This window comes from Andrena cerasifolii, chromosome 5 (assembly GCF_050908995.1).
Source record: "Andrena cerasifolii isolate SP2316 chromosome 5, iyAndCera1_principal, whole genome shotgun sequence".
In the NCBI taxonomy this organism is placed as follows: Eukaryota; Metazoa; Arthropoda; class Insecta; order Hymenoptera; family Andrenidae; genus Andrena; species Andrena cerasifolii.
In genome coordinates, this window is record NC_135122.1 from 15,476,918 (window position 1) to 15,492,131 (window position 15,214).

At 50.6% G+C, this 15,214-nt stretch overlaps 3 protein-coding genes across 14 annotated transcripts in view; all 3 read right to left on the bottom strand.

Annotated features, from left to right (window-relative positions):
* Synj (synaptojanin) overlaps positions 1-15,214 on the bottom strand; it is a 69,157-nt gene that overhangs the window by 13,412 nt on the left and 40,531 nt on the right. The window lies entirely within an intron of this gene.
* The window catches only part of Dop (microtubule-associated serine/threonine (MAST) protein kinase dop), a 104,692-nt gene continuing 92,491 nt past the window's right edge, over positions 3,014-15,214 (bottom strand). The window contains exon 20 of the mRNA XM_076812658.1: positions 3,014-5,253. The gene's annotated coding sequence lies outside the window, so the exon portion shown is untranslated. The remainder of the gene's footprint in view (positions 5,254-15,214) is intronic.
* Positions 5,260-15,214, bottom strand: part of LOC143369153 (uncharacterized) — a 66,396-nt gene continuing 56,441 nt past the window's right edge. For 8 of the 12 annotated variants that reach the window (XM_076812714.1, XM_076812715.1, XM_076812721.1 and 5 more), the window contains 6 exons: positions 14,950-15,028; positions 12,501-12,653; positions 10,450-10,779; positions 7,437-7,700; positions 6,963-7,225; positions 5,260-6,483 (listed from right to left, as the gene is read on the bottom strand). In XM_076812714.1, coding sequence (XP_076668829.1) covers positions 6,073-6,483; positions 6,963-7,225; positions 7,437-7,700; positions 10,450-10,779; positions 12,501-12,653; positions 14,950-15,028 — 1,500 coding nt within the window. In that variant the 3' untranslated portion in view covers positions 5,260-6,072. The remainder of the gene's footprint in view (positions 6,484-6,962; positions 7,226-7,436; positions 7,701-10,449; positions 10,780-12,500; positions 12,654-14,949; positions 15,029-15,214) is intronic. The other 4 variants (XM_076812723.1, XM_076812720.1, XM_076812722.1 and 1 more) reach the window with 3 other exon arrangements.

Genomic DNA, 15,214 nt, shown 5'->3' on the forward strand with positions numbered 1-15,214 from the left:
GAACTGAATTCGTACCGAATTGGGTGGTAGAAAGCCTACGAGACGATCGTTCGCCGCCATTCGTTGTATCAAAGCATCTGTCCGTCGCCCCCGCGACGGTATCCTCATTCGTGAAATCCATCCGCGACAGCCTAACTTCCCTTCCCATCTCTCTTCGTCCCTAAATACCATCGTTGTTCGAACGTCATTGCCTTTCCGCCCGCGTCATTCGCAATAATATATTTATGTATAGTGTATATAGATATATTTGTATATATATATACTTTGTATATAATCGTCGCAATTTAATATAGCACGACCTATCTATGTATAAGTAGGCATAAAGACCGAGGCGAGAATACAGGCAAAATCCCCCGAACAGTGTAAAGTCCTTCGCGTGTTTCCCTTCACTTTCTTCTCTCCTTTCCCCCTCTTCGTCTCTTTCTCTCTCACTCTCTTTCTCTCCTCTTTTTGCCAGAAAGAAAACGATTCTCCGTCGATTATCTTTCGGTACGAAAGCGCGAAATTAAGAAGCAAGGTTCTCCTTCCTTCGATTTGCATCCGAAAGTTCCTGGAGCGATTTCACCCCCCCCCCCACCTTCCCCCCCCACCGGAAACTAGCTCCGCGAATTTCATCGAAAACGGAGCAGAGAAACGAAACGTGAACGGGTAATTGAAATCTCGAGCCTCTCGCGTGGCGGGGAACGATCGATCCCGAGGTATCGGTCGTTTCCCCCCGCCCGGTCGATCCTCCCTGAATCGGTAGAAAAGCTCTTCCGAGGTATACTCCTGAATAAATCGTCTCGAATCGTCGAGTAGAAAACGCACGCGCATGGAACGCGGCCAGCACGTTCCTGGATCAGCCGCCGCTCGAGGCCCGTTCGTCGATGGCTCTGCGACCTCCTCTCGGTGGATTTCGAGTCCAAGGCGTGCCGCACGTGGACGGGGAGAAGGCTTAGAACGCCAGAAAGGGAATGGTTATTGAAGAGCTAGGAGACGCTAGTCGGGTTCCATTCAATTCTGTACCATTAAACCCATTTGCAATAGTGATCTACATGCTCCGCGAGGCACTGGCGACTTCACTTTCTGTAGATCATGTATATAGATCACCTTTCTATTTAATGATGTATATGACTCAAGCTTGCTCCATGCAAATGGGTCAACGCAGAAGCAGAACAGATACAGTATTTCTTCGTTAAGAGCTCGGCGCTATCCCCACCATTTCTGTCCGCTCACTCCTGTCCTGCGAAGGCGAGAGCGAGTCAGAGAGACTGAAAGCGAGCGAGGAATAGCCTATGAGACAGGCGACGCGTTGATACTTTGCTTCGCTCCGTCTTGCGGACGCCTGATACTCCGCTGTCCTTTGCCTGCGCGACGGGCATGCGCGTTTAGACTCGCTCTTGCCTTCGGTAAGAAAGAAGCGAGGAGCGACCGAGAATCGTGTCCCCTCTACGTTAGATGCTCACCGCCGGTCCCGAGCCTCAAGCTCCTAGCGAACAAATACGGTATAGAGGTTTCGAGCAGCCATGGATCTTCCAAGCTTTTCTCTTCGTCCCTACGTTTACGCGTGAAAATTTAAAAACGCGATAGAGCGGCCATGTTAAGGTCGCTCGAGGTTCGTCGAAAGTATTCGAACGAAATGATGGACAGTTGAGTCGCTGAAGCTCATCGATACGGTCAGGTAACTTCGCTGGCGTCCCTTCGCTCCTAACTCCCCCCCCCCCCCCCGTCGCGAAACAGGAACAGCCTGCCGAAGCTTCGCGTTCTCTGCGCCTCGGTACCGTAGTTCGCAGCCCTAAACCGTGCTTGTAACATTCTGGAAGTCACAGGAGAGGTCAGCTTCTAAATTCGGGGTGGGCAGTGTAAGCTTCTCGCGAGGTGCACCCTTCTGGACGCGTCAAGCGTTCCCGCCTCCACTTCGTCGCTTACACCATGCTGTCCTCGAGTCCTCCCACGTCGCCTATCCTCTGTCGCGTTCCCACGTCGTCGTTGGCTCAACAAGAAACAGAAGGAAGGGTAAATCGTTCGAACGACGGGATTCGTCGAATCAGTGGCGCGCGAGTGGTTCACGTAATCGTGCGGCAACAATTAAATATACACGTATCGTTACAACTATCGCGGCCGCGGGCGTGCCGAGCAACAGCGAGGCGTATAATAATCGAAACGAGGGGTTGGGGAGCAGAGGAGTTCGTCATAGCGAAGTGCTTCGATACTAGATCATCCATCGGACCTCGAAACTAGCTCACCGCTCTCTCCGCCCGCCCGCCCCTTCTTCCTTCACGTCGGTCGCCTCGCCGTTGCTTGGCGCACCTACCGGCGGTTCATAATAATAATAATAATAATCGTAGTAACAGCTCGACAATAAATAGTCCCAGCGTCGGACGTCTATTCATAAAAATCGCCCGACGATCGACCGCCGGGCGATCAAGCGTACTCCGCCACTGTTCCGAGCGACTCGTTCGCGATAATCTATCAACCTCGCGCAACAACTCCGCCTCTCGCTCGTTGCTCCCCTTCGATTCAATCGACTCGTAATCTCGCGGCACACACCGTGTGCCGTGTGAATGGAATGATCCGATAACACTTATCACAATAGAAACCGCGTTCACCCGGCGGTGGTGCTAAGCGCGTTAAGAACAGCCATCGATATCTGTACTCGCTATACTCCGCGCAGTAAACACCGTCTGTCTCTCACCGCTTCCCCCCCTCCGTCGCGAGTCGTCTTGGGCATTTCCACCATCGCGGGCGGGGCGAGGAGCCCGGAGTGGGGAGGCGCAGACGAGCGGTCCGGCGGACAATATCTTCTGCCAAGAGTATAGTTCGACCGTCGTGCAAACAAGAGCCGCAAAATTGAACGTCGAAACGATGGTGGGGCCTGGAATCGTGCGAACTATTGCTGCAACATTCGTCGGATGCTCGAGAAAAGGGGCCCTTCGGGGATAACGTTGCGGTCCGCCGATTCGAAGACCCGCCACCGCATCGAGGAATGTAACGACAAAACTATACACCGAATCGAAACTACAGACACCTTGAATCGCTTTTCAACAGCCTTCCCTCCAGCGATTATTTATTCCTCTCGTCGGTTGAAACAGACCGGTGTAATCGGGCCTAATGTCGCGTCTCTATGACGCAATCGATTTGAAGAGGGGTGGGGGGGGGGGGGAGGACTGAAGGAAATGAGTAGGAGGGTCGGGATCGTAGCCCCGTGGAAAGGAAAGGTAGAAGGGGAAAGAAAGCTCGGGTGTGCGGCTTGGTTCTGTCCAATTACGATCTTCCAATTGTTTATACCCTATAGCAGAATCGACGACGATGACTGACTTCGATCCCCGTTGTCCTTCGTATCCGAGAATCCATCGCGATCGTCTCTTAATGGAAAATGAACGAATAGGCCGTGCGGTTAAAGGAAGAAGTTTGAAAAAGAAGGATTTAAGAGTGAAAAGGTATCCAAGTGGCTCGCGTCGATTCCCCGCGTAATCACTAATAAGGGCCATTTTGATCCCCCACTCTGGACATCGTAGCATCTAGCTCCAAGGGCCAAGAGCAATCGTGATCGGTCGCCTTGAACAGCCCAGCAGCAGCTTCATAATAGGAAATCAGCCATAACGCGTCTCGTCGACATCCCGAATCTCCCGACAGTTCTAATCGAGCCTCTGGTCAGTCGTCCCCAACTCTCAGATCTCTCTCATACCGGTGCTTCTCATTCCATTCTTTTGTTTTTTTTTTTTGCTGTTTTTCCGTTTTCATTTTTTATTGGTTTTGTTGATTTTCCGCCTCCCTTGAACGGGTCCGTTTCTTCATTATCATTAGAGTAATCGTAATCGTTAATCGTTTTATAACTGCTTCACTACGGTTGGTTTTGACTCTTTGGACGTGGATCTGGATGGAGTGTGGTGTACCAAGTATGCGCGTGAAAGAGAGAAAAAGCTCCGTCGCTTGGTTTCTCCTGCTCTCTTCTTTCCTGTTCCATCGTCCTCGAAGCGAGAACAAGGGCCCCCGACATCCGAAGCCCCCCCCCCCCCCACCAGCGTTACTCGCCCGTCCTGCTCGAAATAAAAATGCGTCTCGCGTTTAATCTCTTCCCCGACAATCCTCTCTGGTTGCTCCCTCCATTGGCGTCGTCGATTCCTTCCTCGGTCGATTGGAAATTCTAGCCGACGAGCGACACCGTTCTCATTCTAGGACGACCCTCGTTGTCGAGCCTCGGCCGAATCATCTATCTTCTCCCTTGATCTCCTTCGCCTCTTCTTCCGCTGAAGAGGGACGCGCGAACGATATAATCTCGTATAACAAATCAAGACGGAATGCAGCGTGCAACGGGAAGGTAGCGTGTTCCTCCGTCTCTCCTCCTTTCTCCCGCGTTCGTCCATCGAACGAACGACTCGAGGGGAGGAGTGGCCGACCCATGGTCGTTTCCTCTTCGGAGGATGATTCCTCCTGGAATCATCGAGCCTCGAGGGAAGCCGTGTGTGTCCTGTGTGTGTGTGTGTGTGTGTGTGTGTGTTGTACGCGAAGAAAAGAAACACTACGCCTCACTACAGTAATTCGTTCCGCTTGTTTGTTGGTTGGTTGGTTGGCTTCTGGTTCTCGCCAGTGGCTTCAGGAAGTTCTTCGCGAATCCTCGACCGTTTCGGAGACTCCTGGAGGTGGTTCGAAGGGTGATGGAAAAGTTGGGCATTCGAGGCGAGGTATGCGTGGATCCATCTGGCCAGGAATGGTAGGAACTGGAGTTCACAGAGACTTCTGAGCTTCTGATTGTTTCTTTAGCGTTGTGCAGCAGGTGATCCTTCCTCACGCTCCTCCCGGAGCATCCCGCCGAACGGTCGAGGCTCAGCTGGAGCTGGCGGAGAGAGATGCTCCGCGTTTAAAAGAAACTAATCTCCCCACGGTACCTTCAACGATCTTCCGGATCTAGCCCCCGCTAGCCTTGAACCTTCCACGCGTCCTATGGATCCCCATTCGGGGGGCATCGATTCCTTATCGCCAGCAACGATCGAGGTGCGCGCGTAGACCGAAGAGAATTGCGCGGGGCACCGCGAGTTCACGCGATCCGCGAGTGCGATACCCATAATGTATACATTCATACGTGTATACGTGTATAATTGTTTTCCGTATAATAGACTTATATAAAACGCACGAAGCGGCTGAAGGCTACTTATCCTTCCCCCTTTATGTATAGCGACAAGCTTGCGCCTTCGTTTCCATCGCGATTCCACTCCACGGTTGCCTGCCTTCCCTTCTCCACTTCTCCCTCTCTCTTTCTCTCTCTCTCTCTCTCTCTCTCTCTCTCTCTCTCCCTTTTTTTGTATCATTTTTCATCTTTTTATCAATGGAAAAAAGAATTCGGACTTAACAACGGCGGATCCCATTCGAGATCACTTTGAATATCCTAGAAACATTACCGACTCGCGTGTGTTCGTCTAGGTGCGTGTCTTCCTCTGCCTGTATGTGCCCACGTGTCTGTGTACGTGTACGTATTACGTGTGTGTGTGTGTGTGTGTACCGTCCCGGCGTATCATCTGATCTCAGAGGATCACTTTCTGCTCGAAGGAGTACGCTCTCTGGCGTGTATACCGTGTCTGTGTGGGTGTTCCGCATCCTCCGAACCATTCCTCGAGTTTCAACGAGACCGACGCGTTGCCTGCACGCACCGTCTTCGTCGTCCTCGATCGTCTTGCCGGCCGAGCGTCCCGCGGTTCTTCGTCCCCCATCCGTGGCTCCTGTATGTCTCTCCATCCATCAGCTTGGGTGACGGGAGCTGTATTACGTTCCCTCGAGAGCCTTCTCTTCGTCCAGCGCCCAGACGCGGAGCGTCGCCGAAGGCGTTGGAGAATCGAAGAACGTTGGACGCGCGACGCCGAAGACGCGAAGGAACCCGGCGAGATCCCCGTGCCTGATGAGGCTAACGTGTCATCGGGCACAGGCAGACGAACCACGAGAGGAGCCCCTCCAACAGGAACCTCATCGAAAAAACTGTTTATCTCCCAACGTCTCCCTTCGTCCTCCCTCTCTATCCGTCCTCCCCTTCGTCTCTATGCTTGCTTCTCCGTCTGCCGAGGACGTGGCTGCCCGCTCTCACCGCGGCTGAGAGCCCCCCTAATTCTCCGCGCCACTGCCCTTCCCCCAGAACTTGTCGAAGCGATTCCGCGCCTTCTCCAGCACCTCGCTGGCCGCCGAGCGTTGCGCCGTGCCTGGAACAACCGCGGGCGCCTCCAGCACGTGATAACCACCCCCGCTGCTACTTACTACCCCACCCATGCCGGCGGCGCCCCCCGCGGAACCGCCTTGGGGGGACTCGGCCTCTAGGATACGATAGCCCGGCTGGGCGGCCGCGGACGAGGACGGTGTTGTCATTGTCGCCGTCGTCGTTGCCTGCGACGGCTCCTTCTTTCTATCGTAATCGAAGCCCGGGTCCTCCAGGCATCTCAGGTTCGTCCCTGCCACGGGCTTTATCGACGGATCCGGCTTCGCTTCATCTTTCGCTTCTTCGTCGGCGATGCTTGCTTCCTGCGATTGGGGGAAGGTTTTCGGTATTAGTAAGCGGGTTGTTGCGGGATTTAGGAGGGTACTCACGAGTAAACATTCCACTTATAGTGAATCGAATTCCCCGATTTGGAATATAGTTTTTTATAGTACTCATAGTAACTAAGAAATCCTGAAAATTATATCTGCAATGGAGCTACTTTACTCGCGTTATTGAGACGTACGCGAAAAATAACAAAATCTTTGTATTTAAGGGGGAACACCACTGTGACGGCTGGAAAAGTAAGCCACTTTTAAGATTTTTTTCAGGAATAATTTACAGGCCCATTGCTTACCCATGCATTTGCCGCTACTCAAATGCCTATAACTTCGAGAATATTACGAATTTCGACCAATCCTTTTAAACAAGTATTCCTAAAAGGTTGAACATTCGAAAAATGAAGTAAAAAAAAATCGACTTTTAGACCGGAACCTCCCCTTAAGAAGCTTCTATTTGCTCTGACCTTTTCACCCTGCGTGGGTGTGCTGGTGCCCTGGGCCCTCGTGGGCAACGGGCTGTCCCTCTCCGAGTCCATATCCTTGTGCCCGTTCAGGCCAGTGAAGCTACCGATGGAAACGCTTTCGCTCTCGGGTGATTTGTAGCCGGAGTGCTGGGAGTGCTGGGACTTGTGCTGAGCCGCGAGCTCAGGCGGGGCCGACTGTGGTGCTGAGGGGAACGACGAGGGCGTCCATGTCTTCGCCTCACTATGAGGACGCGTCAGGGGTTCTTGAAATCAAACAAGCACACGTACGCTCACAACTTAAGTACTTCGCTTTCCACTCGAAAATACACCATGCACAAAAAATGAATGCAATTTATTCTACTTCTACGATAAATTTCACCACCACTTTTCCAAATTATTTTCGTCCCCTCAAATTGGCTGGAATACCTCACTTTGGAAGCGAAATGTGAAACGGAGTATTTTCAAGGTGGCTACCTTCTCTGACGTTTTGGGTGACAGTGAAGGTTTTCCCGGTGTCGAGGGGCACCGTCCAGTTTACGGGCTCCGGGGACCGCATGATCATCTGCTCGGGCGACTTTACCCTGGTCGGCTCTGGCGGGCTTTTCACCACCGGCTCGTCGTCGATCCACGGGCTTACAGCGGTGGCTGACACTGGCGGATGGGTCTGCGACGGTGGCGTCGAGGCGACGCTCGAGTCGCCTCCAGTTACGTCCCCGTTCACCTGAGGCTCCGCCGTCACTGCAACGTTTCATCCAGGCTTTATCGACGAGGTGCACACCGTTCTGCTCGCTCGCCCACCCCCCTCCCCAGGGAAAGCTTGCACTCGATGCATCGAGTTTTCTAATGCGGACTCTTAGAAGCTCCCCGAGTGCCTCCCTGATTTTCACCTGCTGCTGCGGACTGCTATATTGGAGGTTTCTAAAGGAACGGGATTTCTGAAGGGTTATTCTTTTAATTCAGGATGACTCGATACCCTTAAGCAGCGATACTCTGTGTACACCACCTCGTCGAAGCAGGTGAAAGTCAGAAGAGGGCACTCGGAACCGTTCTCTTCCGAGTCCGCAGCTAGGGCCACGCGCCCCTTCAGTACCGATCGCTATAGTTCTCTTCGTTCCAAAGGAAAGAAAGGTTGTTCGTGCCCCGGATTAAAAACACGACTCCCTTTCCTCCTGGCCGAAGAGTCTCGTTTTTTTTCTTTTTTGAAATTCGCCCCTTAAATAGGGCTCTCGGTCGAGCCATCGAGCGCAGACACCGGAAACCCATCGAGTGTTTTGCCAGGAGGTCTACACAGTGGACACAGAGCCATCCCAGAGAGAAAGTACACTAGCGTACTCAGAATGCAGGAAACACACACGTACAGATATACATAGAGTATATAATATACACAGAGAGGCAGACAAGTGAAGGCAGAGAAATAGTATACTGTAGATCGTTTGTGACAGCGGTGTGTGTAGACCTGCCACGCAACAGGCCGGAGAGGAACGTCTGGCTAAACTGCACCCCTGGCGATAATTCGCGGTGATAAATGCCCCCCGGTCCCAGCCTTCAGCACCCTTCCACGACCGAGGAGTTGAAGTGGTGAAGGATTTAAGTGCCAGAAGTGAACGATTTCAATATTTTCTTTTTCACACTGAGCAGTGGCGCACCCAGAGGGGGCCAAATGGCTTTGTAAGAAAAAAGGAAAGCTGGATTTTATTCTTCTATCATTCTATTTTTATAACCACCCAATGAATTTTAGCGAATTTGCATTACAAATATTTTCATCCCAACTAAATTTCAATTTGCCCTGGAAACTGAATTAAATTATTATTCCAGCACCCGCAGCACTGACCACGGTATTCACCACGGAATCCTACATACTTTTCCACTAAGAGAATAATTTCTAATTTCTTTGGCATTTATACCGTCAAAAATTTCAACCCCGCAATTGCTCCCGTCCCGTTCGTTCCTCCCTGCAACCCTTCGCGAAGCCCCCTGTCGTGGACGTCGCTGCCTAGAAGACTGCTAGGTGTCTTAGGAGAGGGCAAGTGGCTTCTACGTATCTACCCAGCGCGAGAAACTCCTTCCGCGGTCGAAAGCACTTACGTTCACTGGCTCCAGATCCCTCGATTCGATTAGCCTCGTGTCGCGCCGAGTTCCCTCGAGACTTAACAGCGCCCCTGTCTAATGCGTGTTCGCGGCCCGAGTGTCTGTGGGATATGTGTTCGCGAGGGCTCGAGTGTGCCGCGGAAAGCTGGTCTAGCAGCCCTGCTAATGCGCGGTCCTCGGCGGGACGCGGAAACGAAGCTTCGCTCGAGCGTCCGTTCCGCCGGCTCGCCAGCGTGTACAGAATTGGAAACGATCGTTTCGGTATGCTAGGGTCAGCGGCCACGTGAGCCACAACCGTATGCTTCATACTGTACGACGAAAGCGTGACGAGACTTTCGGGAGCGCGTACAGGTCGCGCTCTGTTTCGCGCGCGGAGAAACGTGCGCGGGGGCGCGAGCGATCACACTCTGAGCGGCGTCGGCGTTTTTTCGTGTCGAAATTTCTTGCGGAGAGGTAGGGAGTTCACTGGTGACCCCCCTCTTGTAATCACTTGAATTTGCAGACTTCTGAATAATATTACGTTACGGGTGTTGTTATTTCAAACAGAATAGAAATCGCGCGACAACTAAGGGGCGCTCCTTAAATTACGTAAGGCTAAGTTTGGCCCTTTTTTTTCTTTAAATTTTACGTTACAACCCACTCTCCCTTCCTTACGTGATAAGTATTTTTTACATTGCATTTTCCAGTTATTAAAATTCTTTCAAAGGTTTGTATAATTTATTTAGCTCATATTGAAAATTAGATTTAAAAAAATATTACATAAGACGCTACATCGCGACCTCACCCGCAAAGAGCCTTAGGTGATTCGAGGATGAGCCCTGATTAATTAAAAAAGCGTTCGCTCGAGAGTCTTGAAAATCGTACGCCACTGAAAGTGTCCCCAAAGCATGAACACACCCCTAGCTCGCAGCCCCCGTGCAAGTTAGCCAGAGATGCCGCCACAAGTCGTCCCCGAAGTCGCTCTGGAAGCCACGGTTGGAAAGGCACAGAGAGAGAAAGACAAGAGTACAAGATAGACACACAGAGAGAGAGAGAGAGAGAGAGACACACACGCACACATACACACAGAGACAGAGTGAGATACAGAGACCATTCAAAAAGGATTCGAAAGGCGGCGATGTATACAGGGTCGACGTTGGAAAGGTGGGGACAGGGGAGAGATGGTACCCAATGAAAGCGATGTCACCAGGGGAGGAGGGTGTGTGTTATATATATACGTTTGAAGGGACGAGCCTAGAGAGGGGGCACAGCACAACGAACACGTTCAAAGCGTTAGAAATTAGAGACATACGTGTGAGCGCGGGTCGAGCTACGAGAAGAAGGTAATACAGACGGAGAAAGAACAGAAATATAGAAGGCAAGCCAAGAAGGCCTAACGGGCATAGAGCATGCTACTTACTAGGTTGTACGGCGGTAGCGGCTCGGTTTGACGCGTATCGACTATCGGAGGATGATTTGGATGGATCGGCGGCGGCGGCTGCGGCCGCAGCCGCAGCTGGCTCGTCGCGGGCCGTTTTTGCTTCGTGCGGACCATGGCCACGGCTAATATCTTTAACACGGTCCTGCCTGGCCGCGGCGGCAGCGCTCGACGTAGGTGGTGGGTGATGGACACTCGTATGAACTGAATGCTTTACCGGGGGTTTTACGGTGGTAGTTGTGGTGGTTGTGGTGGTTGAGGGTTTCGAGTGATGAAGAGGGCGATGGGGGGGAGCGGTGGTTGCGAGGAAGGCTAGAACATACCGTACACAAAGTACAATGATGAATAAAGGCCGGCGTTCCTTTTTTTGAGGAGGTTCCGCTGCGGGACGTGTGTCGTCGCTTGGCAAGCCTGCTTAAAACGGCATTCCATTCGATAGAAGGGGGTTCTAGGGTCGATGTATCGATACTATACAGGGTATTTCGCGATGGGTGGCTGTAATTTTGGGGAGGTAATTCAAGTACCAGTGGCGGATTTAACGGGCGTCCGATGAGCAGTTGCCGCCTGGGCCCCAGGAGGCTCCAAGGCCCCATATTTTAAAAAAAATTATGATTTTTATCTGGACAATATAGTTTTTTTGTTTCCCATAATAATTCTCATACCACACGCGGGTAAATTTATATACCACCTGGGCCTTTTTCCTTAAATCCGCCACTGTGAAGTACATGCACTGCCGTAACTGGTAAGTATTAGGACACCTACTTGGTGCACCATTTCTGTGTGGGATTATTGTGAAACAGCTTGCAAATTTATCGAAGAACTCTGAGAAATTCTACTTTGTATTATACCTGAGATTGAAAGCAGTGGAAAGTATCTATCTGCACCAAATATCAGAATTTGTGGAAATACAACAGGTGTCCTAATATTTATGGAAGGCAGCGCGCAAAGTACCATTCGACGAGACACCCTGTGGAGATAATTGTTAGGGAAAGAGTTAACAGCGTTTAAACACGCCACTTGAACCTTCTGTCGCTCGATCCCGGTCCCGAGTCACAATAGAGCGTATATACAGGGCGGCGCAATTATCAAGGCGTTTTAAGCAGGGCTGCGTCGCTTCGTTCAGGCTCGTTCTTACTTGGAGAGGTCATTGAGGGCTGAAGGGTCTCCCGGGGCAAATGAACCCGCTCGGAATTCCGCCCGCACTCGAATATCGAGGTTTTTCCAGCTGTTGCGGGGGTAGTTATATCGCGGCACGATCCACGGGGGCGCTATTCGTTTGCTCGCGGCACAATCGCGTCATCATCCACCCCTTGCATACTAAATCACGCCTCTATTAAGGAACTACTGTTCACTTCTTCCCTTAAATCGCCACGTCTCGCCAGTCACCCTTTCCAGCCTCTTAATTAGCATGCAAGGGGTGGGTCGCACATTTCACGGAATATTCTCGCACAGATAGGATCGTCGCTTCCAACACAATTCGAATCCTAAAGTTCTCGCACCAGAACTCGAAGCCAACAACCAAATGAACCGAAACAGCAAATTTTCCGTTAATATCCATCCCCTCTGTAATCCTCGCAGGAAACAACACAATTCAACCGAATTTAACCCTCCCGCGATTAACCCTCGGACGTCAGAAATTTGTGATCGCAAAAAGAATCGGTGGTTGGATCAACTTTTTTTTCAAAATAATTCTTCAATTTCCGAAGCCTTCTCCACTCTTATTATCCTCCGTAACATTTCCCTCGGGTCCAAGCGGACCCGGCGCCGCCGTCAGAGGGTCAAACGATCGAAAGGGGGGGGGGGGGTGGAGGCAAGAAGTTGGGCCTCGGGGTACGAGAGGGGCCTGAAAGGAACGCAACGAAACGCGGGAAATTAAACCGAACTCGTGGATCACTTATGCTGTTAAAGGGTCGGCAAAACGGGTGGACGGGGTAGGTAAGGGGTGTAGGACGATGGGTGGGGTTGAGTTTGAGCCGAGACAAGTGAGATAGTCGGGCTAGCGGGCAGCTGGGTACGTGGCACAGAGAACGTACTTTTACGGTGGACCTGCGGGGACCTCCTGTGGAACGGGGCAGGCCCTGGGCCCGGGGGTGGTGGCGGTAACGGCGGCACGCTGCTCGACGAGCCCGTCGGGGATATCGTCGAGGGCTCCCGTATGCTCCAACGCACGCGGCCAGGGCCCGTGACTGAAACACCCGCTGCCACTGCTGATCAATTCGATCGCGATCGCGTAAGATCGCCGCCGACGAGAGGCACGATCCTCGTCCGCGAGCTGATCTCGCGCGGGCAACTAAGCGAGGCCTGAGCTTTCAATGGTGACAGACACAGAGAAATAGATAGAGAGGGGGTGGGGGGTGGGGTGGAGGGGTGATGCACGAGGCGCCGATACTCGGAGGTGTCTGGCCGCTCGTCCCAGTCACTCCTTCCGGCATGATTTCGATGAAGATGGGGGTTCGAGGTCGATGGTGATGATGAGAAATCGAAACGATTGTGAGATTTATGTCGAGCACGATGGTGGTGAAGATGGCAGATCGAAGATGGGAGAAGATCGAGGGGTGAGACGTACGGGGTGGTTCGGGTCTGTATGTTTGGAGGGAAAGTGGAGCTGAGAGTTGCACCGGTAGGGGTGGAGGAATTTTTCTCGCGAGTGGAGTTATGGAGCAGCCCTGTGGCTTCAAGTTTTTATTTAAGGGTCCATTTTATGGATCTAAGGGTCATTTAATTTTTTTTTTTGCAGAAACTATTGTACGGATATTGATGTTTCTTTTGTTAAATATTTATTATTCCCTGCTGTATAGAACTGTATTTTTTCATATTTTCAAGATATAATTAAAGATATTGCTTTGAAATTTTAACACAATGTACAGGAGACTCGTCTCCACAAAGTGGCCTATGATCACCCAGATATTAAAAATAGTTTTTGTTCAAATCACAAAGCAGGACCGAAAAATATGTCGGAAAAAGGAACTTTTTTCAAGACAAGGCTGCCATTTTATAACCACTGCCAATAAATTGACAATTATAGTCCACTTAATGTGCACATCCCTCTAGAACATAATTATACAATTTCTCTTTTTTTAGGATCACTTTAAGGATCAGGAGGACTTCCGCAGAGTGCCTGTGTTCTCACAGAGGCACAAACATTGTGACTTGAATTCACACATTTATAATTATATGTTGGAAATATGAAAACTACAATTCTATACAGCATGGAATAATAAACATTTTACAAAAAAAGAACAATAAAAACGTACATTAATTCTTGAGAAAAAAAATCATGAAAAATATGCCTCTTCTTCGGGCGGCAAGCAAGAATGGATTGCCTTAAATTAAAGTTCGATTAACGAATGAAAGTTAAGAAGACTATTCGTCAAAATCATTCAACGTTCGTATAAAGTTAAAGTAACTTTTATCCGTTATTTAAATAATGTCTAATTTAATGCCCAACTCTGCTTGAAGTGATTGTTCAATTAATTTGGGAGTTGCTTTTATATGTAATAATGAAGCTTCCTCCACCGTGCAACTTTACAAAATCTCCCTCTGACTCCTATACACTTGGAATTTATCCCGATGCTAGCAATAATAGTAACTGAACCACCCTGTATGGTATATACGAACTATGAGGAACGACAAGATTTGCTGGTTTATCGAGAATGGCATTTCGAGGGGGTGTTTAATTGGAATGGTCGGCGTTCGTAAAGACACCTAGCCAGGGTGAGAGCAGAGCACCCCTGGCTACCACGTGCCACGCAATCGGTGCGTAAGAGATCGTTAACATCGATAGGTTTGCGCTAACGAGACGCGTTATCACTGTTATCAGGCTACTCGCGGTAGTTTTCACGGCTTATTCGTTCGTTTGGGATAGAAGATGGTCGCATGTCGCAAAACTCTCCGCACGGGCAAATGAAACAGAAGGCTACTGGTTTACTAGATTGGCAGAGACAGAAAGATAGAGACGACCAAGAACACGATTGTCATGCATCTGCCTAAAAACATTAACGACGGGCTTTGCAAGTTAACGCGTCCGCCGACACACACCGCTCAAAGAATCGATCCGAGTTCATTGACTATCGGCACTGCGTTTAACGGATTCGAGCGACGGGCTAGGACAGCGTTCTGCGCACTCTTAGAAGCGGTGAATGTCTCTCGCAAACACGTCCCGAAAACAAGGTAAATGATAGGTCAGGTGTAAACGAACATTTGGCTTTCGAGGCCCACAAGAGCAGACAGCAATCCAAAATATAAATATGTAATATAGAGAGAGATACGGGGACTTGCAAAAGTCCAGTTTATGCACGAAGATGCAAGGGGGGTGGGGTGGGGGGGGGGTGGGGCGGGGTAGGAACTCGTGGCAGATTACGAGCGCCAATCGATTTGGGATACGATCTCTTGGGGTAACTAAATCGATCGACTGTGTATCGAATACAGAGGGATTATTATGTCGAGGGGATGTGGTGTCGATGCTCGTCCGATGCTACTTACTCGGTCGCGGATGCCTTTCCGGCTCTCCGCTCTTCTCCCGCGGCTCTTTCTCCTTGTCCTTCTGCTCCTTCTCCTTCTCCTGGGGAAAAGGAAGTGGTCAGCGATGCAGTCGGAGAGGAAACTGCCTCGTGTCTATTCATTCACTTTTTCTGATCTTGGGAATTTAGAGCTTTAAATTCTCGGAATTTGAATCTTCAGATCTTTATAGGTTCGGAAGATTTAGATCTTCCAAGTTTCAGAGTTTAGATCTTCTGAATTAGGATCT